Here is a 27,499-nt window from a genome sequence, read left to right as displayed (position 1 = left end):
CCTTTGTAAGAAAGGTAAAATAAAATACAACTATTTTAAAAGTTTAAACTTAATAAATAAATATTATTTATTTAAAGGCTGAAAACTATTCCTGTTTTTCTTTTTAAACATTGAAATGTAAAAATATGAAAATTTGCGTTACCTATTATCAAATTGTTTATGTTTTAGCGGTAAAAATATTAAATAATATATTTTCTACAAAGATATTTTATAATTTAGAATAATTATAATCATTTCTTATTAGATCGTAATGCCTTTACTACACATGTGACTTAATTTTAGCCCATTATCATTTTCATACGTGTGGTGTGAGATCATACTGACTTCCGTCATCCACCTATCGCATTCTCATTTCGCATGTAATAAATTAAAAATTGCATTAGTCTGTGGTTGGCTGTCGCGAAGATTTACGTGTGTTCAGGTTCAGGAATTCAGGTTTTGAATTTGAAACCACGAAATATTTGCGGCAAAAGATTTCGTTGATATAATATAATAGAACATATTAATACTTAGTAGTACTCGTTTATTATATTAATCAACAAAATAAAACTTAAATAGAAATAAACATAAGTATTTAAAAGTATATTTAAAAAATCCAAAATGAGTACAACCTCAAACTTGATTGTTTCATCGCCACACGTGAAATACACTGACGATTACATATTTTCTGAATACGAATATAACGAAACATTAGTAACAAAAAAGGATAATGAAATTGTGGTAAGTAAAATGTTATGATATTTGTATTGAATTGCGCCGGCTATTGATTGATTGATTTTCCTGGAAACTCACGGAATCGTCTCAATGGTCGAACTTATTAATTTATTATCATAAAATAATAGAAAAGTACCCAAACATAAAACTAAACATTTAATTAGTGAACACCAAAATGATGTATAGAATTTTCTCAATATTCGAATGAGATTCTTGTTAGATGTTTAATTATGTATGATCCAATAGTATTTCATCCTACTTGTATATAATCTAACTGGATTTTTAGTAAGTAATAGATATGAAAAAGGCACTAGTACTAATAGTAAAGTCACAGTTATTTATATAGTGATGATATTTAATGGTTTATATTTAAAGAATATTTATGAAGGGATTGATAAATGTACCACCTGATGATAAGTGGTCACCATCCCCAATAAATATTGTCCCTGGTTTGGTTCCTTTGGTTGTAATTCTTCTGTTCCGGCCACTGGGCCATTAAGATGTTTTATTTTTAAATTAATTAATTAATGATTATTTTATGCCTGGCATATAAGCCAAAAGCAATAACTTTTGTAAAATATTTCATATAATAAAAATAAGATACATTTTTTATATGAATTTTTGAATGTTTTTAATATTGTGTATTTTTTAAAAAAATATTATTGTGAGTACATCAGTATTTTAATAAAAAATGTGAATTACAACAAATTCTTTTAATTATATTTTAGTTTAAGATTGATGAATAATTCTGTAAAGTTTGTAATTTTCCACAGGCCAAACCATACAAAACATCGCTATCTATCCGCACTGGCCGGAAAATAGGAAAAGTGGGAGTGATGCTAGTGGGATGGGGGGGTAACAATGGTTCCACATTCACAGCCGCTGTCCTGGCTAACAAGCATCAGCTCACGTGGAACACTAAGAATGGTCAAATGGATTCCAACTGGTAAGTATTGAATAAACTAACATAACAACTAAAGAATAATTTTTATCTGGCCGCACCAACTTTAATGCATTAACAGCTTTGGGCATGGATTGTAAGTTTATAATGAAATATTAAAAATGATCAGCTCATCGGCAGTTGTGTTGGCACTGCCGGTAAGCCTTTTAGTTAAGTATCTTTATGTTTTAAGTATAGTTCAAATCTTTTTTTAAATAAAATTTTGTCTAATATCAAAGTCAAAGTGAAAAGTCAATATATATCATTTTTGATATCCGTTATTCAGTTTTTTTTTTTCGGGTAATTGCTTAATGGATTACTATTGTTAAATGTAGGAATTTAAGGCTGACGCGCAGCGCTTATGAGGCTGTGGTGCGGTTTTATATGGATACAATTTAGGTAGCTCAGTCGTGCTTCCCATTGTAGCGCCATGTGCATCAATCCTTATGTTAATTTTTTTTCATTCAACCTGACGATTTGTATAATCTAAATTATACGTAATTCATTTTTCCATTGTAATATTATACAATACTAGATATAATAATTTTTTAGTGAGTGATTTGAGTGTACAACAAAGTCAGTTAATAAATGAACTAAATTCTGTTGATCAAAGTACCGTTTTTGTTTAGGTTGGGTTCCATAACACAAGCGTCGACGGTACGTCTCGGTATCGACGAGAAAGGACAGGATGTTTTCGTTACGATGTCTAAACTCCTGCCGATGGTACATCCGGATGATTTGGGTGAGTAGTGTTGTAATATGTGTGGTGGCTTAGGTAATGCTACTTTGAAGATTTTGGTTTGTTTTCGATTGTTTCGGGAAGATAAAGCGTCTAATAACTGCACTCTATTCTCTCATTTGCATAATCCGACAACAGCCTGTAAATTCCCACAGCTGGGCTAAAGGCCTCCTATCACTTTGAGGAGAAGGTTTTGGAACATATTCCACCACTGTTCCAATGCGGGTTGGTGGAATACACATGTGTCAGAATTTCTATGAAATTTGTCATATGCCAGTTTCCTCACGATGTTTTCCTTCACCGCTGAGCAGGAGATGAATTATAAAGACAAATTAAGCACATGCTTGCCTGGGTTTGAACCCGCAATCAATCGGTTAAGATGCACGCGTTCTAACCACTGGGCCATCTCGACTCATCTCATTTGCGTAATCCGATCGGATGTAAATCGGACATGAATGGAAACGGTTAACGTGTACGGAAATAAAAACGCTGCCAATTTCTATATATAGGATTGTCACTTAGTAAAATCCGATAATTTAATGGCCCGATTCGGTATTTAAACCCTTACATCTACATCCTTAAAACTAGTCTAAATCGTAATTGCAAGTTATGTATCAATACTAAGGGATTATGTAGTTGCGTATGCTTTCTTCCTACCGTAACAGGAGGAAAGCCAAATAAACAACATGTGATAGCGAATTGACGCGATATCATTGGTCGAGAGCTTGATTATCGAGTGGTAAGATTTCTTTACCTTAATAGGCTATTGATAATTGATATCAATAGCCTATTAAAGTAAAAAAATCTTTCTTTATTCTGGCGTTATTGGACATTAGGGTTTAAGTCAATTAGTGTAGCCTGAAAATAATGTAGTCGGTACTTCTGGTCTCAAGCGATTTTATTGCTTGTTTCTTTGTAACAATGCAATATAAAGTGATATAATCGCTTCGAATACTTATGCGTAGCATATTACGTGTAATTTATCGACAGTAAATGTTAGATGCAAGCGTTTCCACTCAATTTATGGTTTATCAATTTGTAAATTATTTTTATTCTTTCTGTATTGTGATAGTAACTGTAACTCTCGATAAAGGAATGAATTAGAAAACTGACGAAGGTTTTCTTACTCGGATTGTACATAAATCCAATCTGTGTTGAACGCAAAAAATATTTAAGGAATATTAAAAGGCTGAGGCGTCTCTTTAGTATTAGATCATATCGGTGTTTTCTTTTTTATTGAATTTGCCGATGCTACACCTAAGTTGTGTCGTACTATTTTAAATACGTGCAAATAGCAAATGGAACGCGGGCTAAAATCGATGCCGCTGAATCGGAATTATGATTCCAAATGCTTAGTTTTTACAAAAATGGAATAAAAAGTTATATTTATTTAAAACGAATATTGACTCAATGAATAATCCGTAGTTTTACGATAAAACATACATTAAAACAAATGTTTCAATTTAAAATAAAATATATCTGAATAAAAATAGAGAATAAATCGCGATTAACAAAACAATAACAATCATCATCTATTAAACGTGATATATCTCAACATCTAAACTATTCCTAAGTCTTATTTATTATTCACACAGCATTTAGTCTTATATGATTTAAATGTTTTGCGGTCGACACAGATTGGATTTATCTACAGTCAGAGTAAGAAAACCTTCGTCAGTTTTCAAATTCATTCCTTTATCAAGAGTTACAGTTAAGACATTTAGATATACTCCTTCCTCAGCTGTGGGGTGTTTACACGCTGTTGAAAAACACACACAAAGAAAGAAACACGCATACAAAGAAAGCTATCAAGGTGTATAGGTTCACAACTTCGACCGTACAGTACCTTTAACCCAATACGGCAAACGCAACTAGTATTTATTTTATGAGATGCATTTGGTTATTTATCTTTGATATTAAAACATTTGAAATTGGTATTTATTGGTGAAAAGCTATTTACACACTATAAACTGTTTTGATTGGATCCTCAGTTGCGTTCGATCATTCATTTGTAATGTATAATCCCTTACCTTTCTCCTCCTCTAATCCTCATTTATTTTAAAATTGTGTGTATGTTTTACTTACTAGTTATGTGTGTATTTTCTCATTATATATGTATGTATTATTTTTACTACTTTATTATATTTGTATTATAGTACACCTCCACCCTAAATTTATTTATTTGTTATAATGTCCTATGCCAACCTGCCTGGAAGAGATCGCTCTTCTAGCGATAAGGCCGCCGATTGTATACTCTATAACATTGTTTTTTTTCTGTTTTAAAATTTTATGTACTTTCCCTGGTGTATAATAAAGTATATTTCATTCATTCATTCATTCATGTATCTCAATAGCGATCGACGGATGGGACATCAGTCCAATGAATCTCGCAGACGCCATGGTCCGCGCCAAGGTCATCGACTATGACCTACAGCAGAAGCTTCGCAAGGAAATGGCGACAATGCGCCCCCGTCCCGCGATATACGACCCTGACTTCATTGCGGCGAACCAGGTCAGTACCAATATTGTAACAAATAAAATACAGTCAAAGTTGTGTTTATTCGAATAGTATTACAGGTTTAAATCATTTGCATCTGAAGCGTGTTAAGTTGTGATTACGAATGTTGTTACCACTAACAATTATCGACACTAATAACTCTTCTTAATCAATGGTAAAAAAGGCATATTATTCGATACAAGATTTTGTAGATGATAAAAAAGTTTAGAATTAATACCTGTTGACTTCCAGGCGGGATGAATTACATACATATATAATTGTATTTAACTAATATGATTGTATTTTTTAAATGTTGAAAAAGAGTAACTACTGAGTTTCTTGCCGGTTCTTCTCGGTATAATCTACTTTCCGAACCGGTAATAGCTTCACTTAATTGTTAAATGACGTTTCAAAAGATTTTGATTTGATTTAATTATGTGTATGTAAAATACTAAAAAAGAATAAGCCTTGGAGTGTTCATTTAGTAATATATAGCAAATAGAAAGTGTCAATAAACATTAAATAACAATAACATTGATAGGAAAATGTTACTCCTCTCGAAAAATACGTTGATACTATGTCACAGGCAACTCTAGCACCGTGCGCCCTCATTGGTCAGTTCAAATAGCGCGCTCCCCGCCTGTCACACGCTTGTGTTACACGCTTGTGTTACACGCTTGTGTTACACGCTTGCGTCCCTTTCATGAAATCAATCCCAAAGACTACAGGAAGCGAGAGGAAAGATAATCAGAATATTCATTTTCAATTCAATTTATGAATCTCGTATGAAAATCAATAATTGTACTACTCATGTACTTCAAAAGTTTTAAATAATTAAAAAAATGTATGCGGAATGAAATGATTTATTTGTAAATATTTATATCGTAATCCTGTAATTAAAATTGTGGTAAAATTAAGTGGTTTAATATAACAAAGTGATTACAGGATAAAAGGTTATAACTCAATGGTGGCTTAAACTCGAAATAGCGTTGTAACTTGTAGTACATTAATTATGGTTCCGCTTAATGTGAATGGTTGAGGTATTGATCTATTCACTTAATAAGGCACTTGCCTGCTGCGTTAATTTAATTATTTTTTAATGTAAAAAATTTAACACTTATTTTGTCTCTTGTACTGTCTCATAGTCTACACTAATATCATAAAGAGGAAAACTTTGTTTGTTTGGTTGTAATGAATAGGCTCAAAAACTACTGGACCGATTTTAAAAACTCTTCGACAAAAAAGGAAAAAATCTACCAAAAGTTGATTTTTTGCGTATGATGCCTAAACTATAAAAGATAGAACTATAAAATGTTCTAACTCCGGTCCTTAGAGGGCATAATGGCCTCCGACCCTAAGAACCTCATCAGATTCGTGGCTGATGTTGGTCTGGCTGAGGTGTTGTGATCACGAATTTGAGGTTTATCACAATAGATCCAAGCGCCGGTTGCAGTAATTCTTCAAATGTAACCGTGCCTCAGCAGTAGGGATATTAGAAGACTGATTATGAACCGTTATCTACGCGGGCGAAGCCGTGGGCGACCGCTAGTCGCCTTATAAAAAAAAACATCTAATGCACACCTATAATAATTTGTTATGGAAAAGATTTATATTTAAACCAAAAACACCACAGAAAATTTTCTTAATTAAAAAAAATACTTACGATCTTTTTTAAATCTATGACTTCTTCTATCATAACACACCTCGGGATTAAAAAATCGCTTTAATAGGAATACGAAAAATGCTATGGCAAATATTATTGTTGAAAAAAGGACGGTATAAAAAAAGTTTCGTTTAGATACTGTCACAGATTCTTCTTGGATGTTAGTGTAGTTGCTTCTTATTAACTAAATAAGGAACTACTTACATTAAGAACATCGTGTCCTTATTAACCTCTATACTTGTTCTTTTATTTCTTGTGTTAGAAATAATTCTTTATGCTAATACATTTATATTATAATTATATATTTAATAAACTCATATTTTTTTAGTGTATCCGTTTTCATAAGTGTAATCGATTTTAAAACTGGTATGGCTGTATAAAATAATACAAGATGTTTTCCCGCGAAAACGGATTATTAAAAAAACAAGAGAAAGTCACGCATGGAACATTTTTTAGAATAATTATTGTAAAAGATTTGATTTGTAAACTTCGGGGCAATAATATAAAAATAAAACCTGAAATAAATAAATATTATACTTTCTACTGGCGTATTTAATACTTGTTTCTTTCAATTAGTATTAGGATTGGTGCTCAAATTACGTAACCGTAATTCGTAAGTTAGATTACTGGATATTTTTTATACAATTTCTTAATTATGTTTGACGATAACTAAACTCGTCTTCCATTCCATTATTGCAGTAATGGTCTATGCGCCTCTGATAGATTCCTATATCACCATTGTATGAGGCACTAGTCGTTATCAGCTTCTTCGCCTCGCTAAATGTATATTTAAAAGTATAATTTAATTTAAACAAAATTATCGTTTGTTCTTCACGTATACGACTAATATTCTTAATATACAAGTTTATTCTAAATCCTTGTAGTCTAATCCATAAACAGCTGTGCATGCATAAGTAACAATTATAAAAATGAACGAACACATTAAAGTGACGTTATTAGTTCTTCTACAGATTATAAGTTCATATTTTACCCTTTATAGGAATAAGAGACCTTGAAAAACGTGTTCTTTATTTATGGTGACATAACATATCACTTGTTATACTTTTAATATAAAAATAATTGCACTCCTATTCCACATTTTGACGCCCTTATTGTATCTTTTATGGTAACAGATTTTGAAAAAAATTAAAACTGCTATATTTTATTTAAAAAGACACAAATTTTGTCCATTTTTTTAACAGTTTAAATTCCTGAAATTTATGGAACTGTTTTGTAATAATGAAAGTAACTGTTGGAACGATATTTTCACAACAATTTCACCACTTTTATCACCCTTTTATGGTTGGCATTAGTGGTTCCCTCAGCTTATCTTTTATATAATAAAAATATGGGGCTTTATTTAACAATGAATCATTCGGTACATTGGTATCAATAACATTATCTAAGATATTTTTTTGTGAGTGGCGGATACCAATAGGCTAAGTAGGCTGGAGCCTAGGGCGGTAGATTTAGAGGGGCGGCAAATTTTATGTTTATTAAAAGACTCATAATTATATGTATACACATTACGTGCGTAATCCGTATACTCGTCATTACATACCGAGTTGGAAAAATAATCTAGTAACTGTCAGAAATATCGCCTAGTTTATAATAATACTAATAACGGAAAAAAACAGATGTAATGAGGACGATAGAATACAAATCACAAATGTTGCAAAAAAAAAGTAGGGACGGCAAAAATTAAATAGCGTACTATCCTACTAGCGGCAGATTTGTAAATCAGCCACTGCTTGTTGTTGCTGTTGATGTGTCTTTATTTACATTGGGTCACTTGTCTTTTGAAAATGTTTTGACTCCTCGTTTGAAGCATAATAGATGGGCGTTATATTATTCAACAAGCCTGCCAAGCATCTAATTCATTTTGTATATTTAGATGATTTCATAGTGATTTCTTGATTTTCTAAATCATTTAACTCTTTAAAGGGAAATTTTAAAATATGTGACATTTGTAAAGAACGTCAAACAAGATCAAAATCAAAATAAACTTTATTCAAATAGGCATTTATAAGCACTTTTGAATCGTCATTTAACAACTATATTCAGTGATGTCAACACCGGGTCGGAAAGTCTATGTTATTTAGCCAATGTTGTCGATAGTTTACATGCAGATCTCTCAGTAGGGCCATGAGTTACAATTGGCAAAGGATCTGCCAAGGATCCCTACAAGTCGTTCGGTTGACGTTGGCATGTTGGCAAAGGATCTCTTGATGTCGTTTGGTTGACGATAGGTCTTCATAATTTTCCATCTGTTGCTATATTAGATTCGTTGCCAATAATTCTTGATAAACGCTTACGTGTTTCAAATAAGAGTTGATGACGTTTGGTTTTGGCACGTCTTATGGAAATCTGCGTGTGATCGCCAAATATTGTATTTTATATGGAACATTGTTTCTTTGTATTTCTAATTATAATTAAAAAAATATATTTATAATCTTAATTGTAAATGACCGTACCTAAAGCAAGACACAAGAGTTAGAATGTAGTATAATTGTATTTTACTGTTAATATTGATTAAATCATATTAGTAGATAAATAAAAATTGAAATTGTCCTGATGCTAGCTGATGCCTTTTCTCTTAAGTTATATTTAAAAGAAAATCCTTCCACTAAACTAACAACAATTCCACCAATGAGTTGGTCGAATTTTAAAATTAGTCAAAATCAAGTGAGCAAATTTTATCCAACCAACGTTTGTTACCTCGTAACTTTTCAGTGGGTGGAACGATTTTCATAATTTTTTTTTGTTTGAAAGGTAGTGGGGTCCCATTTTAATTTTATTTTTTTCCGATGATGGTATCCGTATGAAAACGATATAAGTCTTAAATTTGCATTATGTATATGCGCGACAAATAGGTGAAAATCACGTTAACCAATTTTGATGATTCTTTTTTTTATTATAAAATATATACTTCAAGGGTACTTGGGTCAAAGTTTGGTAAGGTTCTGAGCATAGGATCCATGACAAAGTAACGGAACGGAAGAGAACGTAACAATTCTAAGGAGCACGTTAGCGATATTCGATCGAATCTTTTATTTGTAGGTTATTTGGATATTTGAGTCACCTTCCGTAATGTGGTTATGTTTATGTAATTATCATAGTCGAATATTATAATCAACTAGCTACCCACCACGGCTTTGCACGGGTGCTACTGATACTAAATATACTACAGAATTTGTTTATTTACGACATCACATTGCAAACTTCTAAAATTATCAGTGTTTCTTTATTATATTGTTCATGTATTATATACACAAACCTTCTCCTTGAATCACACTATCTATTAAAAAAAACGCTTCAAAATCCGTTGCGTAGATTTAAAAATGTAGGGACAGAGAAAGCGACTTTGTATTGTACTATGTAGTGATGGAACTCCTAATCGACTTACAGTTATGGTGCGATATGGGGCAGTATCATTTACTGTCTTTAATCAAATTTTGTGTATATGATGTGATGCCATATGATGTACGACATATATTAACTCTTTTGCAAAGGTTTTTTACTGAGGTCGATTACAGCTCTTTCGAGGGTGGTAATTTGTAGTTTATGCCGCATGACGTATTAAAGCCGCATTTTCGAAAGTCTATTTTTGCTTTATTCGAAAGTTTCTTTTGAAATTATCCCCGAAGTAGTTTCTGATTCATATAAACGGCACACTTAATCTATCCATATTAAGAAAAATTAGTCTACATCAGCTTCACTTAAATTAAAAAAATATCTATGGTGTATTTGAACTTACAAAATTCGGGTAGAATTCATGTGTTTAGCCGCTGGGCTATGTTAGATTTAAAAGGAACTAAATTATAGATCTATTCACTCGCCAGTCCCTTCGTTTTCCCCATGTTTCCATTTGTATGAGTGACTCGTGCTCGTGTGCTCGTGTACAAGATGGGATCGTGTGTAAATTTGATTTAAAAGCTTATAATTCAAGAGTGCACCTTTGAGAGTCATTAGATACATATATTGACATAAGAAGGGAAATGCACTGAATTTAATTTTACATACATATTAATACTTTATATTAAACGTAATTCCAAATGCGCTGCCGCTATCTTTTTGTATATTTAATTTTATTTAAAAACAAATAGGGAAATATCGTTTAATAGTTTCGCTGTTAACAGCATTTTAATTAAATAACATATTATTATATGAAAATTGATTAAATAATTAATTATAACCGTATGGTTATAATTAATTATAACTATATCTATAGTTTTAGTGATATAATTATCACGCCAGGTACACACATCTAGTTTGTAGGTAGCTTAAATCCAAAAAAATTTATAAATCTTTATTAGGTAGTAGAAAGATAGAAATAAAAAGAAGATTGATAGAAGTAGTTTAGTAAATATATTTTACAACACCTGTTTTCAGTGTTGTGCTTACGTCTTTTAGGAAATACGAAACAAACATAATCTAATTTAAGGATTACTATTGTAATTAGGCCTCACTGTTCTCAACGTATCAGTATTATTTTTAGTAAATGGGTTTCATGAATTTGTAAATAAAAACGTCGATTTTCATGTAACGTCATTTATTTTTTTCCCAGTTTTTTCCATGTATTTGAGCATTGTCGAGTAATTTTGCTCTAAAAATGGAGACAGTTCTCCCAAACGCGGGATCTTGGGGCACTATGTTAATTATTATTAATCATATATTTGCTATTGCAATGCCAAGTTTATTCCTTGTTTATGTAATTACTTACTCATAGTCTCATACATAATTTATATTGGCAGGATTATCGTTATACGATAAAACAACCGACGTAGTTAGATGTTATCTATAGGGATATAATTATCTATTTATTTTTTATTTCGGACTATTGCCAATGTTATATTTCTTATTTAAATATCGGCTATTCATTGAAATATAAATAAAAAATTAAAGTTTTGCTTCTATAAACAAAAAAATAACAATATTTCTTATACGCATGCGTAGAACGCCAGTCGGATTAACCTTGATTTGAGTTTAAGAGTATGGCTTTTGTACTAAATATTTGTATCGATACACATATTTTAAAAAAGTACTACACTTTATGTTGAAACAACAATGACTTAGTAACAGTCGTACGCAATACATTGTATTAAGAGCAACAAATTCCGTTTAAATCTGAACGCGATAAACGCGTGTAAATTGCTATGTCCTACGTCAGTGCAACGTGCTCTGTTACAGCGTACCCGACATTATTCACAGTGAAATAGCACAAATACGATTTTCGTATCTAACGTTCGAGGAATAGAACACATAATCCCATTACGAAGTTTGACATCTATTTTAGTCCTTAGTTGGGCTGTTACGGCACGTTTCAGAACATGAACTAGAGAGAGCCTTGAAATGTCTAAGGCCTCGTTGAACTTTGACGAAGTTTAGTTGGGGGGTTATTGTATAATCGGATTGTTTTACTTATTCTTGTGAAAATTTTGAAATTATGATCGTTGATTTGGTTATTTTCCATCTCTTTCACGTCTTTTTATATCCTTTTTGTTATTTTAAATTGGTCGTTTGATAATTCGTGATGTTTGGTGGGTTACACGGGGTCGCAATCTAAGATTCAAATTTGACTAAGCACTTCTGATTTATTACGAGTTTTATTTGGGCTTAATTATTATCGATAATTTTTCGGTCGGTAAAGGGCTGGTTGGTCTTTGTATTGTCGTAGATTTTAGATATAAAAATGTCCAATCTATATACTTTTCAAATTAGTTTCGGCGTTTAACCGTGAAAGGGTAACAAATAGACAGACCGACAGAGTTACTTTGTACGTTCAGTGTGCTTGCGTGGTAACAAAATTACTTCGAAATTAAGAAAATTCAAATATTTTATAAGAAAAGTTAGTACTTTTGAATCTGTAATCTAACCTATATAACCTTTTTATGTTGTTAATAATAAAAAAAAATATCAAATAGAAACGGAACAGTTGCGTAAACATTAACTGTCGCGTAGCATTACGGGTCAATTCAATGGCTCTATTGTATTGCCTTTGCCGATGTTAAATCATTCATGTCCACTAGGCGTTGATCGTAAACGGAACACTTTACATAAGCCAGTACCTACCCGTTTTTCTCGTCCATGAAATATTCATACCTTATAATGTATACTAGCGACCTGTACCGGCTTCGCATGGGTAAAATACTCATTATAAATATACCACAAAAGATATATTGTCCATGTATTATATACAAAAACCTACCTCTCGGATCATACTATCTTTTAAAAAAAAATTCATCGAAATCCCTTGCGTAATTTTAAAAATCTAAGCATACATAGAAACAAGCAGCCGTAAGCGACACCGTTTTATACTATGTAATGATGAATGGTTCATGAGAAACAGAATATTAGATCTTGTGGCAAAACTGTCTTATAATGTCGTTAAAGAGCTTAAAATTCGCTTATATCGTTTATAGCGCAATTGTATTCGGGATACCTTTGTTTAAATTCGTAGATTCGATTCTGACCTTTGTTGGCTTATCTTGTACACACTCTGAGCATAAGCTTTAGATTTAACTGAATTTTATCAATTCTTTAAATGGGACATTATTATTATTATTTAAAAAAAAAGTCAATGGCTATGTTTGCTTGTTGGGTTTAAAGGTGTTATAATTTTTATTAACTTTATTAAATGTTTCGATAAATAAAATTTGTAAATAATGAAGTCTCTCATGGTAATTAAGCCTGTAATTAAAGTTTCGATAGACTTGTTAATTACCTTAAAAATATAAATTTTAATGTTACACTTCTAACAGGGGAATTCTTTAATTTTATTTTTAATTCCCTGGTGTAGAAAAAGAGGTGGTATATGATTGACGTTTATATCTGTATGATTGTCTGTGGTGGATTTTGATTTATTATTTTATCGAGAATTTTCTTAGCTATGATTAAAGAAAATTAGTTCATCTAGTTATTCAACATATATGAGCAACCTCTAAGATAATGATAATGTTATAACAATAATATGGTTCCATACCAGATGATCAACTTAAAGCATTGGAATTATGTGGATTAAAAAGTTAAATATAATGCATATATTCATGTTTGTGTCGGATTATATTATAAAATTTTAGTTTAAGTTTTATTTACTGAATAAATTCCACATAATTGAAAGTATAAATAAACATTTTCATTATAGCTGACCAGCTTGTACAGGTGAAAAATGCATTCGAATCTTTTATTAGTATAATTCAAATGCAAATATTTTCTTTGTTCGGAAAATTGTTACAATATACCATTGATGATTTTTATCACATAAACGATTGTTACAGTTGTTCAACATGGCATCACAAAAGGACTTGTTTATCTATGGTTGATCGTTGATCGCTTATGTGAGTGTATGTTTACAAAGTTAGACGTTGTAATGTTTTACAAACATGTAACATATTATGTCAGTAGAACATCGGTCGATCTGTAATAGTTTTAAAACATCACGTTTGTTTTGCTCCTTCCAGTTACTGTTGGTTTTTTTTTGTAATCCAACGGTGAATTGTGTGTAAGAGTTATTTATATCAAACACTAGCTTCCGTCCGGTGCTGAGGAGAGAGCGGTGTGAGGTAGCCTTTGTGTTAATTGAGAGTAGAAGCTATTGCTATTTCGATAACAAATTCGCTGAAATTCGAAATATATATATGTTTTAAAATTCCACAACTATAACCAAAGATATTATTCAGAGAGTTAGATCTTTATGCTGGATTCATTTATTTATTCATTCTTTCATTCATTCATCAATTTTATATTCGAGTTGTCTATTAGTATTGGTTCCATTTTGAAATATCTTGGTACTATGAGTACCATTGAATGAGAACATTTTTATTTATTTATTATTTACTTAGTACATAAGGATTAAAATTTACAAAAGTTGCATAAATGCAACAGGCGGCCTTCTCTCGTAAAACAGCGATCTCTTCAGGCAACCTTTGGACAGCTGACTATTTGTAAAAACAAATTTGGGAGGGGTACAATAATTTTCATGACTTATATACTGAAATATAATAGAAATATGTTAGTAAAATTTCATTGAGAAAATTATATGTCTACTGGATCGGGTATTAGCAGGTTGTTGGAAGTGTCAAAGGTAGTTTAGGTTTGAATATGTAACATTAAGGGTTTTTTTTCGCAGTTATATTATTATCATGGATTACAGTAAAAAACCGAGTAGTTTTTGTTTTATTTAAGTCAAATGCTAAGTTATAAGACGATTCATATATGATATTATTAGTTTCATAGAAATGTCTTTTTATTAATAAAGTAAATTTTAATACATTTTATAACATAAGTGTTTAATTGTCCTGTTGTTTTTCGTTTGTGGTTTTCATGTAGGGTTTGTTTTCAGTTAGATTATTAAATGTTGTCAAGTCATTCGTTCTTATTATTAACTCAAATTTATTACTTATTTTTTATTTTATTATTTATTTACTTATTTTTCATTTCAATGTAGACTTCTTTAAGATTATGATGACTATGTTTTACTTTTTTTTTTCATTATTTATAAGCCGATTACAGTCGGTACATAATTGACGGAGGAGGTTTGATGTATCAAAAGAAAATACAAACAAATTGAAAAAGAAGTTTTATATCATTAGGTTTCCGATGCGTTAAAAAAGACATAGTAGGTTATGCCTTAAAAGCGTGTGAAATCTTCGCAATAGTAATCTTTTCCAGTCAAACTTTTGTATCAGAAACTTAACCTAAAAAAGAAATATTTATAAGATTCATTTATAGGAATTAGATAAATCCACCCGGAAGAGAAGCACAAGAGATTGATAATGCAAAATTAATTACATTATGTAAACGAACATAATAGTAGGGATTAAATTGTTAATTATTAATCTTGGGATTAGTATTACAGGATTTAGATAATTCCGTATATTATGATACAATGATTTAAACCGCTTACAGATTTATTATATCTATAAATGTTTATGATGTAGATACGTAAAGTAGGATTAGTATATTCCCCATCGCTACATAAATGACGACCTCCATGGTCAATTGGTGTGTACAACGGTTTTCATGGGTATGCCACTCTGAGGTTCCGGGTTCGATTCCCGGCCGAGTCGATGTAGATTACCATTAGTTATCTATGTTGTCTTGGGTCTGGGTGTTTGTGGTACCGTCGTTACTTCTAATTTCCATAACACAAGTGCTTCAGCTACTTATGTTGGGATCATAGTAAAGTATGTGATGTTGTCTCAAATATATTTATATATTTATAAATATAAACATGGCCTTTTGTGCCAAAATAATTTGCTGCTTAGTAGCACCACTCTCCAATGCGGGTAGGTGGATATACAGGTGGCAGAATTCCCCCAAAATCATACACATGGATGGTTATCACAATAGTTTCCTTCGAGCCGAGCATAAGATGTTCAAACTCATTGATGCCTGAATCTGCAATAATTAGCTAAGATTCAGTTTAGAATCTTACGAGGTAGTTGTCGGTTCCATCTTAAGTACAACATGCGTCTGGGTGCAAAAATGTTCAATGTTCTAGTTTCGATGAGCTATCATCAGTTTCGGTCAGGTCAGGTTTGCACCCCCTGTAATAAGACGGGACAGGTTATTTAAAATGATTCTTGTATGTATTTCAGGCGGATCGCGCAGTCAACCTCATCAAGGGAACCAGATATGAGCAGTATCTTCAAATCCGAGCTGACATAAAGGACTTCCGGGACAAGAACAAGCTGGACAGGGTTATTGTGCTTTGGACGGCCAACACTGAAAGGTAATTGTTATGTTGCTGATATAGGGATTCAGAATAGTGAAACTATACTAGCTAGGCTAGGTAGATTAAATAGGCTAGTGACAAAGCCAACATTTGAATGAATGGAGACTAGGATGCTCAAGTTAGTTAGTTAACAACAGCCTGTAAATTCCCACTGCTGGGCTAAAGGCCTCCTCTCCCTTTTAGGAGAAAGTTTGGAACATATTCCACCACGCTGTTCCAATGCGGGTTGGTGGAATGCACATGTGGCAGAATTTCTATGAAATTTGTCACATGCAGGTTTCCTCACGATGTTTTCCTTCACCGCTGAGCACGAGATGAATTATAAAGACAAATTAAGCACATGAATCAGCGGTGCTTGCCTGGGTTTGAACCCGCAATCATCGGTTAAGATGCACGCGTTCTAACCACTGGGCCATCTCGACTAGGATGCTCTATTTACGTTATTCATTTGTTAATTGTTTGTATTGGAATATATATTTTTAAAATATGAAATTAGTATGGTCTGTTGTTGAAATGTTTTTTTTTTTGGTTTGGTCCGGTTCGTGCGTTATAATAGTTAGCTAGCGACCCGCCCCCGCTTCGCACGGGTGCAGTACTTATCAGTGTTTCTTTACAATATTTTCTGTGAACTATATTCTAAAATCTTCCTCTCTCGAATCAATCTATCTATTAACAGACCGTATTAAAATCAGTTGACTGTGGACTGACAGCAGTAAGTGACTTTGTTATATACTATGTAATGAAGTCTAAATATCTCACGGGTAGATCCGCAAGTTAAACTAATTGTGTAGTAAAAGTCATTAATATTCTAAATTATACAAACTGCGATCAGTAACACATCATACTCTAATTTTCCGCTACCTAAAGGCTCCAATGACATTGAACTTGCAACCGTGTTACATTAACAGTATCGTATTACGATGATCGTACGCACGGAATAATTATTCAACTCTGAGCCATGACACAATATAATAAAATTCATTTTTCCATACACTCGAATCTACTTTTTTTAAATTCTGCGTGGCTATAGGTCAATGTACCGTGTAATTACAGTTCAACAAATCTATGTAATTCTATTTACGTTTTTTTTCTATTTATGCAGCAATAACTGTTTCAAACGATTTCACATGGTTTTTTACGTTTTTTGATTTGTTAAATTAATTTCGTTTCGTAAAATGTATTGTATAAAAAATGTATTTTCCTCCAAATTAATATTTATCTAAAATTGTTCTTATTTAAGCAAGACTTTCGCGAATAATAACGTTGATGATTTTTCTCTACTTAAATTATATTTCATGCTTGTCATGAGATTATTTACCTTAAATATTTTTTGTACAGTGTAATTTGTTTTTATTATTTGATAGTCGAATATTTATTTTCGTGCTTGATTGCTACTTTTCTTTGCGCAGTAGATTTTTTTTTGTTTTCTTTTTAGTTAGCCTTTATGAGTGATGTACAGTCAGAGTAAGAAAACCATCGTCAGTTTTCAAATTAATTCCTCTATCAAGTCTTAAACAATTCATACCTTTTGAATCTAAACATTGCGACCCAATATGTTATTCTCGATTGGTAAAGCAGATACTCATACTGAGCACACGAAATTAGATCTTAAGGTGACGAACCTTTTTTTACCCCGACTGTACATTGTACTATTCTTAAAACTTTGATGTTTTAAAGAATTAGATAATATGTAAATCATGTTGGCTTCCCGAATAAAAACAAATATTATATTTTATTTGATTATATTTGCATAATATATATTTGTACTAATTTGATTATGTGGACAACTTCGGCTCAATATATTATGAGCCTTCTCATAATATTGAATACTGTTTACTTTAATAAATTCGTTTCATTGTGAGCCCTATCGATATAGCGCTAGCCCTATCGATATTGTGATTAGTTTTCGAGGTTAACTATTAATAGGTTTTTACCTACACGCATGTAAAATTATACGATACGATGGAACTTTGTTATTGACATGTAATTTGCATCACTTTATGTTTCATATATAATCAAGTAATTAAATTACACACACATTTGAAATAATCCAGCATAATACTAGATTTCTTCCAATAATATTTGTGCTACAGACACATTTTATAAACTTTAATTTGAAATAGGATATTAATTAATAAAGTTTGTGCATTTAGCACAAACTTCTGGTTGGTGCATGTTATATGTACATAATGTGTAATGCCATCCATTTATATGCCGCAGGAGCCAATTACGCAGGAGATGTTGGCACAAATGTTGGCGCTAGTACGGATGCACTCTATTCCTCAATCTTTAATTATCTCTAATAATTTTATGAGTTGTCAAAAATACCCAAACAGGAGTGACTTTAGATTCAGGACATAGATTTTAAACCAATTTTATATTGTGCTGCTTAAAGTTTCTTGACAAAGTAACCGATACATCATGCTAGCCATACTGGACATTGAGGCAAGGGAAATTCCGGAACTTATTTCAATATGAAAATATAGTTATATACGATTGTCCTTCAAAGGTCATTGAGAAGTGTGCATGGTGTAAATATAATCATAGCGATTACCGCACGCTCGGCTGTAGAGGCACGCCCGAGAGCTTGCAACTGCGAATGTATTGCGTAGTCGACGTAGATAGATTGCATAGCACATTATTATATATGCATCTATTTATATGCTTACGAGTATGTATGTAGGTGTGTTTATGCAGATGTAACAAAGGACTTGTTTCTTTATTTTCTTTTAACTATAGCCAGGATTTTTAATGTCTAAATCTTAAACAGAAGTTTCGTGAAAGATAACTTACTGACCTTTTACATGCTTTCGAATTCACTTTTTTATTTATTTTTGTTAATCATACGATTATCACGCCGGCATAAAGTAGTTAGTAGTATATATGAAGGTAAAATTTAACTAATAATAATAGTCTTGTCTCTTTTGCTGTATTCTACTACTAAATATTCGACTGTACTAAATATAATTTTCTTTCTGATGCGTAATCGATAGGAATCGCAAATAAAGTTATAGAGTTATTGTTATCACATTATCGACCTATTTATTGCTTATTGGAAACATAATTATTCATTTTATAATACCTGTTTAAAAATTTTATAAGGGTGACTTGATGAGTCTATGCTGTAAATAAATATTATATATTTTAATTTCTTGTTTCTGAATTTGAGAAGGTTGAGAAGTGAATATAACATAGGTCTTATCTATGGGTAGTTATTGAGGCGGTAGGTTGTAAAATAGCAGATGACGTACGGTTATAGCACAAGTGACGTCATGGTGGTGATTCTTAACAAAGATTAGTCAACTCTCCAGGTATGCATTAATGCATATATGGATATGATTTTGACAAGTATGGGTTTACATTTTATTTCTTCTGTCGTGGACTGAACAACTTCATGTATGGGAAAAATGCCAAGTATTTTCCGAACTTCGGGAGAAATATGAGCTAGGTATGTGATATTTTTTTTATTTTTTAATGTTGTTATTTACAGGTTCTGCGAAGTCACCAAAGGAGTTCACGACACATCTGAAAATTTGGAGCGCGCACTCCGTCAGAATAATCTCGAAATATCGCCGTCCACGATATTCGCATTAGCAGCCATCGACGAAGGGGTGAGTAAAAAGAATTAACGGGCCGATACTTTCACATTGCTGGGAAAATGTTTCCATCTTTATAAAAGTTGTTTTTAAACAACCTCTGGTCTGCGGTTCTGTAAGATTAAAGTCGTCAGTCACCACCAAAACAGGTGAGTGTGTATCAGACATTGATATGAGCCATCAAATTGGCGTGTCACCGTAAGTGAATTTGTAGTAGACATACTTGGCAATACCTTGCAGAATTTTACCAACTGTAATGGTACAAAAAGTACGGAAACACGTTTAAAATCAGTTTTCGAACTATGTTTTTATTAACTGCAAGTAAAAATGCTCACTAACTCTTTCACACGTGAATCTACGTTTAAAACTATTTATCCTCTGATTTAATTATTTATTAGCTGCGCCCGCGATCTTATACGCGTTTGAATTTAACAAATATATATATTATTGTAGACTAAGTTATCCGTATAATATCAGTTATCTGCCAGTGAAAGTCCCGTCCGAATCTATCCAGCCGTTCCAGAGATTAGCCGGAACAAACAGACAGACAGACAAAAATTGTAAAAAATTTGAGCAAAAGGGCTATTTTAATATTACAAACAGACACTCCAATTTTATTATATGTATAGATAAAACTGTTTGTTGACTATACAGATTGCATTACATTTACAATTTTTATCTTTATGTAGGAGATGCGTACATACAACATTAATATTAAATATTCGTATGTATTTTTCCAGTGTTGCTACATCAACGGTTCGCCGCAAAACACGATCGTCGACGGAGTCGTGGAGCGAGCCGAGAAAATGGGCGTGTTCGTCGCCGGAGACGACTTCAAGTCCGGACAGACGAAGCTGAAGTCCGTGCTGGTTGAATTCTTGGTGTCAGCGGGTGAGTGCGACGCCGCTTGTGAAACATTTGATTTTTTATCTGTTGACTTCCAGACAGGATATATTAATTTAAATAATAGTATTAACTAACATGGCTGTATTTTTTTAAATGTTGGAAAAGAGTAACTCGGTAGAATCTACTTTCCGAACCGGTGGTAGCTTCACTTAATTGTAAAATGACGATTCAAAAGTGCTTAAAAAGCCCACTTGAATAAAGTTTATTTTGATTTTGATTTTTGATTTTAACTTAATATTAAGAACAATGTCACATTAAGATTAAGATGTACACCGGTTTTCAAGGTTACGCCACTCTGAGGTCCCGGGTTCGATTCCCGGCCGAGTCGATGTAGAAAAAGTTAATTAGTTTCCTATGTTATCTTGGATCTGGGTATTTGCGGTACCATCGTTACTTCAGATTTCCATAACACAAGTGCTTTAGCTACTTACATTCAGATTAGAGTAATGTATGTGATGTTATTCAATATTTATGTATGTATAAATATATAAACAGCAAAACATACTAGTTCGTTAATTACTTTTAATATATATTTTTCTTTAACAAGATGGTCTTAGATTGTTATATAAGTTGAAATTCAATCCCCGCGAACAGGTCTGAAGCCAGTGTCGATCGTGAGCTACAACCATCTCGGTAACAACGACGGCAAGAACCTCTCCGCCCCGAGACAGTTTCGCTCCAAGGAGGTAATAAGAAAGAGTTTTTAATGATTTTGAATAATTGTCTTTGTGTTGCAGGCTTTATGGTACTCAATGCAATGTGTCTACGCAGGGTTTATAAGTTCCCATGGTTCGTAGCGCATTGGTGGTGTATGGAATGACTGATATTTCTTACATTACCAATGTCTATGGGCGTTGGTGACCTGACCATCAAAAGACTCAGAATGACACTGATATTCGAAAAATACGGTATCACTCATTTTTGTTTTATTATAAAATGTAAACATAAAAAAATCATATAATTTTTTACATTTATTTGTATTGTAACTATGTTTATGAACAATTCAGTTTCTGTTATAGCGATTTTTATATACTATTTTATATTTACCCCTCCCCCCCTTTCGTTTTATGGAAACTATAAATATTATTTTTTACCTCAATAGTTTTATATTAAGAGTTTCTAGTGAGATAGATATATACTTGATTTGATTAAACTAAAATAATATGAATGCAAAAGTGACTTAGTTATGATATCAAGTATTAACTATTTGACAATTTGTTTATATATTGACAATATCACGGGTATAGAAAAGCAATCATAAAATTTAACCTTTACTCTGTTATCTTTGAAATAATAGATATAACAAATAACGTGACGACCCTGACTCCAGATATCGAATCAGTTTGTTACGATATCAAGTGTTAACTATTTGATTTTGATGATTGTTTGTTAATATATTGACAATATCACGGGTATAGAAAAGTTACCATAAAATTCAAACTTTACCCTAAAAATAATAGATTTAACAAATAACGTGATGAATCTGACTCCAGATATCGAAGAGCAACGTTGTGGACGACATGGTGGCCTCCAACTCGGAGCTGTACGCGCCCGGGGAGAAACCCGACCACGTGGTCGTCATCAAGTACGTGCCCTACGTCGGTCAGTATTCGGACATTTACATTTTGAATTTATTTATTTATTACGTATGGCACACAAGACAGGTAATAACTGATAAATATCTAGAAAATAAATTACAAATTTCGAAGATTAGTTACACCCTAATATTTGTGTACACATCAAGCAAGAATACATTAATTCACAGTTAACAAAGGCTGAAGCTATTACAAGTAAAAATTAAAGAAAAAAAAAAATCACACGAATATTAATTTTTTTGAGAAATTAGGCAATAAGTTTAAAAAATAGCAGATTTTTTTTATAAATAATATTACATAACAATGTCAAATATATAACATACTAAGTCTTAAAGATTGAATTCGTCAAACACCTTCTAAATATACGAAACTTACCCTCGAAAATGTCAACGGAGTCATTATTAGCGGCAATATCGTTGTAAGTACGACACATTCTCGCAATGGGGTTATTATGGGATACCTTATTTAAATACGGATTGATATTAAATGTTTTAGGATTTCTAAATCTGCAGTTTATGTTAAAATTGATAGTGGGCAATAAATCGTGACAATCAATACAACCGTGAATGGTTTTATGTAGAAATGAAACATCGAAATATGTTCTGCGAGATTCAAGGGATTGCATGTGGAAGTATTTTAATCTCTCAGAATAGTGCAGCAACTGCTGATACTTCAGATGTTTGTAGGAGAGTATCCTCATAAATTTCCTCTGGACTTTTTCTATACGGTCGCGATGAACACCATAATAGGGTGACCAAACTACTGAATTGTATTCGAGTATACTCCGAACCATAGAGTAATATAATTGTATAATACTAGAGGGCTTCTTAAAGTCATCAGTGGATCGAGTGATGAAGCCAAGCTTGCAACTTTTGGTTATAATGCTATCATAATGATCTCTAAAGGTTAATTTCTCATCAAAAATTACTCCTAAGTCCTTGACAGAGGTCTTACGCATTAGATTTTGACCTTTAAGGCTATAATCAAAGACAATCTTGCTCTGTTTTTTGAGTGTGAAACTTATCACAAAGCATAATTTTTATTATAATTATCACGACTACGATGTGTTACCAAATATTGAATATGTATTATATAAATCCAAACTCAGCTCGATTAGATTTATTTAACATAATTGGTTCAATCGGCATAACTCCAAGTTGTACAATCAATCACCCTTAATTTTCATGATAACCCCGTTAAAAACCCCGGATTCTGACCACCGACCGCTCTCTTCTGTTTTTTTTTTTATTTCTCCTCGATCAAAGTCGGCTTTCTTAACCAGCCAGCCACGACGCCACAGTGTTACCATCTCTAAATCAGAATTACATAATTAAAATCAATACATGTATTTAAAGTCATCAACATTATCATAACTTTCGGTCATCTTCGGGTAGGCGTAGATTATCGAATAAGGAGACGGTAGAACAATAAAAATGACTATAATAATCACTTCAGCTTATGGTTCTAGCAGTTTTAGTACATTTTACACAATAATATTTTACACAGTTTGATTTCTACCATCGTATAATAATATAAGTTCACATAAAATTAAAACGTAATGTTCACTGAGCACGTGAATGCGTGCTTTGCGACGATCCAAAACTGACTGTTACTTTATAAGACCCCCCCCCCCCTTTAGTTCTCAGTGTTCGTTATGGATATTTTTATTTGACGGTTCACGCGATGAGAGATGCGCCGACATGTTTAAATAGTTCACGATACATTGTGTGATGTTTCGATTCAGGGGATTCGAAGCGCGCCATGGACGAGTACACGTCGGAGATCCTTCTGCACGGCACCAACACGCTCGTGGTGCACAACACGTGCGAGGACTCGCTGCTGGCCGTGCCTCTCATACTCGACCTCGTCGTGCTCACTGACCTCTTCTGCCGCCTCTCCTTCCGCAAGAACGATACCGAAGGTATGATACTGATATAAATGTTTCATGGGTATTGTCTTTGAGTCATATTTTGGTAATGTTATGTATTTGTTCTCATGTATGAACTAAAGATGAAGATTCATAGTCTAAGCTGAAAGAATAGAAATCTTAATCATGGTGAAGTAAATAGTGTTCGACTGTGACTCGACCATCATCATCGAGTCACATTTGCCATCGGGGCGGGTCCGGCAACAAAACTGTAACATACGACACGTGGATCCGGGGCCGCATTTGAAGTTTGTCTGGCCTCGGACCCATAAAGGGGCTAGGGACCCCTATGGAACCATTTGAATTTTACAAGTGAATTTGAACGATGTAATTTCCGTCAGTAAGGCACTAATGGTTGTGTTTACTTGGTGGTAGGGCTTTGTGCAAGCCCGTCTGGGTAGGTACCACCCACTCATCAGTTATTCTACCGCCAAATAACAGTACTCAATATTGTTGTGTTCCGGTTTGAAGGGTGAGTGAGCCAGTGTAACTACAGGCACAAGGGACATAACATCTTAGTTCCCAAGGTTGGTGACCCATTGACGATGTAAGGTATATAGATATCTTACAGCGTCATTGTCTATGGGTGATGGTGACCACTTTCCATCAGGTGGCCCATATGCTCGTCCGCCAACCTATAACATAAAAAAAATAAACCCGCAGAGTGGAGCCCCATGCACGGCGTGCTGTCGGCGCTGGGCTACCTGCTGAAGGCGCCGCTGGTGCCGCGCGGCGCGCCCGTCGACCACGCGCTCGCCGTGCAGCGCGCCGCGCTCGCCGACCTGCTGCGCGCCGCGCTCGCGCTGCCGCCCGCGCACCGCATGCGCCTCGAGCACAAGGTGCCGCCCCCACCCCGCACACACACACACGCACACACACACGCACACACACGCGCGCACACACACACGCGCACACACGCACACACACACACACACACGCACACACGCACGCACACGCACACGCACACGCACCGTACCTGCCCGATATGTTGATGAGCTGACTTATACTTCCGGTAGAAATTAGAAAGGCTCCTACTAAGACATTCTTCAAGCGTCGTTTACAGGATCATCTTATTAAAAACCTCTCTTAATTTTCTCTTTTTTTTTCTCACTACGCTGTGTTTTTATAATTTCTATTACAACTCTGTTATTTTATATCATGTATGTATATATAGTTATAAATGTGTATTCTTATGCATATATACAATATTACCTCTATGTTCTTGTTTTATTATTATTACTATCGTATTTATTATAAAATTTATTGTTACCGCCTTCATGACTTTCTGTTTGGCCTAAAGGTTGACTGGTAGAGAATGCCTTCAGGCATTAAGTCCGCCTTTTGTCACAACTTATGTTGTTGGTCAATAAAGAATTTTAAATAAATAAAAAAAAATACTTTAAATTTACTTCTTAAGTAAAAGGCACTTCCTTCGCCGATAGATTATTCGATTGAAGTTCGAAGCTGTTCATTTATCTTTACTCCTCCTCCCGTTGTAATGGACTACACGAACGATACGCACTCATTGTTGGATACATAATATGAGTATTCCCATTCCAGATTCCGTTCCTGATGTCGGATCTGCGCTCGGGTGTCATGTTCGAGTCGTCGCCGCCTACCAAGAGGCAGAAGTTAGCCCAGGAGAATGGCGATAAGTAATATATTTCAATATATATAAGATACATATGACAGAGAGCCTTGGATTCTAGAAGAGAATATTTATTTGTTTTATCTCAGAGTTATTTTTATCGTTCCTTAGTTATGCGAAGCACAAACGATTGGACGCTTCAGAAGCGTGACGTTTTCACACAAATATTATATTTTTTTAATGTCTTTTAAGTTGTGATTTTCGTATAAGCTGAGTCTGTTGAAATTTACCGATAATCGTATTATGAATTAAGTTTGTTTAGTTCCATATATTTTAATCATTCATAGAAGTATTTTCGTTACTATTTGTTGTTTGTTTCGGCTGTGCTTTAGTGATCTGTTTAGATAATTTCGAATAGAAATCATTATAATTTAGTTTAGTATCCATCATAGTATTCGCTTACATTCCTATTTTATCTAAAATTAAATAAAAAAGAATCATTTTATTTTAATTCATATAGAACAAATTAGTCTGCAAAGGAAAGTTCATACGTTGTATGTATGTATATATTATATTCTAGAACTTATCGAAGACGTTTCTAGAAGTCATATATTATATATTTTTCCTATCATAAATAAACGCTAATAAAAATATTTTATATTTTGATGTCTTTACATATAATTGATGAAAATAAAAATGATTATTTCATCACTTGCAAAAAAAGTTAGACTTTACATAACTTAGAATCTTCAATTAAGCGAAGACTTTTGCTTGCAACATTTTCTTAATTTTAATAATATATTTAAGGGAATGGATTACAAATATTGAAAAATAATAATGATGTTAAATAAAAGCCTAAATGTAAAATCCATTTCCAAGTGTTGATCTTATAAATTTTTCTCACTTTCAGTCTAGATTGTTCAGAAATCATTATTTACTGCCAATATTTTTATAGAAAATTTATAAAAATAACATTATATTTATACACTATTAAAGTTAAAGACTTAATATATTCTTTTCGGATCTGTATTACTAAGTCAAGCCTGTATGGTGCAAAACGTTTGCCTACTCCAATAGGAAAAATATAAAAAAAAAATAGTGTAATTTTATTAATCTCAAAAAATCTCCGTTAATATTGAAACAGTATTAAGAAATAATCTGATGTATTAGATAAACCCAGTATTTAATAATGTAGTTTTGTTTTTGTGTAAATGCATTTATAGAATTACATTTAGATAAATGTATTGTTAAAAAAATTTAATCTTATTGAATGCGTCCTACCAAAATTTGTACAAACGTTTAATTTAGATCATTTAAAAAAGTGAAATATACTTAAAAATAGTCTGATGTACAATTAGAATGCTTTTGTAAGTTATATCAAATGTTAGAATATTTGATGGTTGCATAAAATAAGGAAAAAAAATGCAAGTAATAATCGTGGGTATTTTTTGCTTCTAATTGTACGACAGTCGCATAGTATTTATTTTTATTTTTGATTATTTAAGAATAACATAATTATGTTTATGTAGTATTTCCAAAGGCTATGTGTTGTTTTTACTTGTATGCACTTGTATTGAAATAAACTTATTCTTGAAATA

General features: G+C 32.8%; 1 protein-coding gene across 1 annotated transcript; it reads left to right on the top strand.

Annotated features, from left to right (window-relative positions):
• Window positions 1–370: 370 nt before the first annotated feature.
• On the top strand, window positions 371–27,499 carry LOC124536839 (inositol-3-phosphate synthase). The gene is made up of 12 exons (XM_047113477.1): window positions 371–720; window positions 1,488–1,660; window positions 2,284–2,396; window positions 4,748–4,905; window positions 16,153–16,286; window positions 19,780–19,900; window positions 20,626–20,776; window positions 21,386–21,477; window positions 22,285–22,393; window positions 24,131–24,307; window positions 24,977–25,152; window positions 25,874–27,499. The coding sequence occupies exons 1-12, from the start codon at window positions 601–603 to the stop codon at window positions 25,970–25,972; spliced, it is 1,623 nt and encodes a 540-aa protein (XP_046969433.1). The 5' UTR covers window positions 371–600; the 3' UTR covers window positions 25,973–27,499.

Source organism: Vanessa cardui, chromosome 17, assembly GCF_905220365.1.
Source record: "Vanessa cardui chromosome 17, ilVanCard2.1, whole genome shotgun sequence".
Taxonomy (NCBI): Eukaryota; Metazoa; Arthropoda; class Insecta; order Lepidoptera; family Nymphalidae; genus Vanessa; species Vanessa cardui.
This window is presented reverse-complemented; position numbering and strand designations above follow the sequence as displayed.

What these genes read in the sequence shown, in the direction of transcription:
- LOC124536839 (XM_047113477.1), top strand. Translation starts at nt 601, where the DNA reads ATGAGTACAACCTCAAACTTGATTGTTTCATCGCCACACGTGAAATAC. An exon ending in AAAAGGATAATGAAATTGTG is followed by an intron (nt 721 to 1,487) that starts GTAAGTAAAATG and finishes AATTTTCCACAG; the next exon opens with GCCAAACCATACAAAACATC. An exon ending in GACAGTTTCGCTCCAAGGAG is followed by an intron (nt 21,478 to 22,284) that starts GTAATAAGAAAG and finishes ATCTGACTCCAG; the next exon opens with ATATCGAAGAGCAACGTTGT.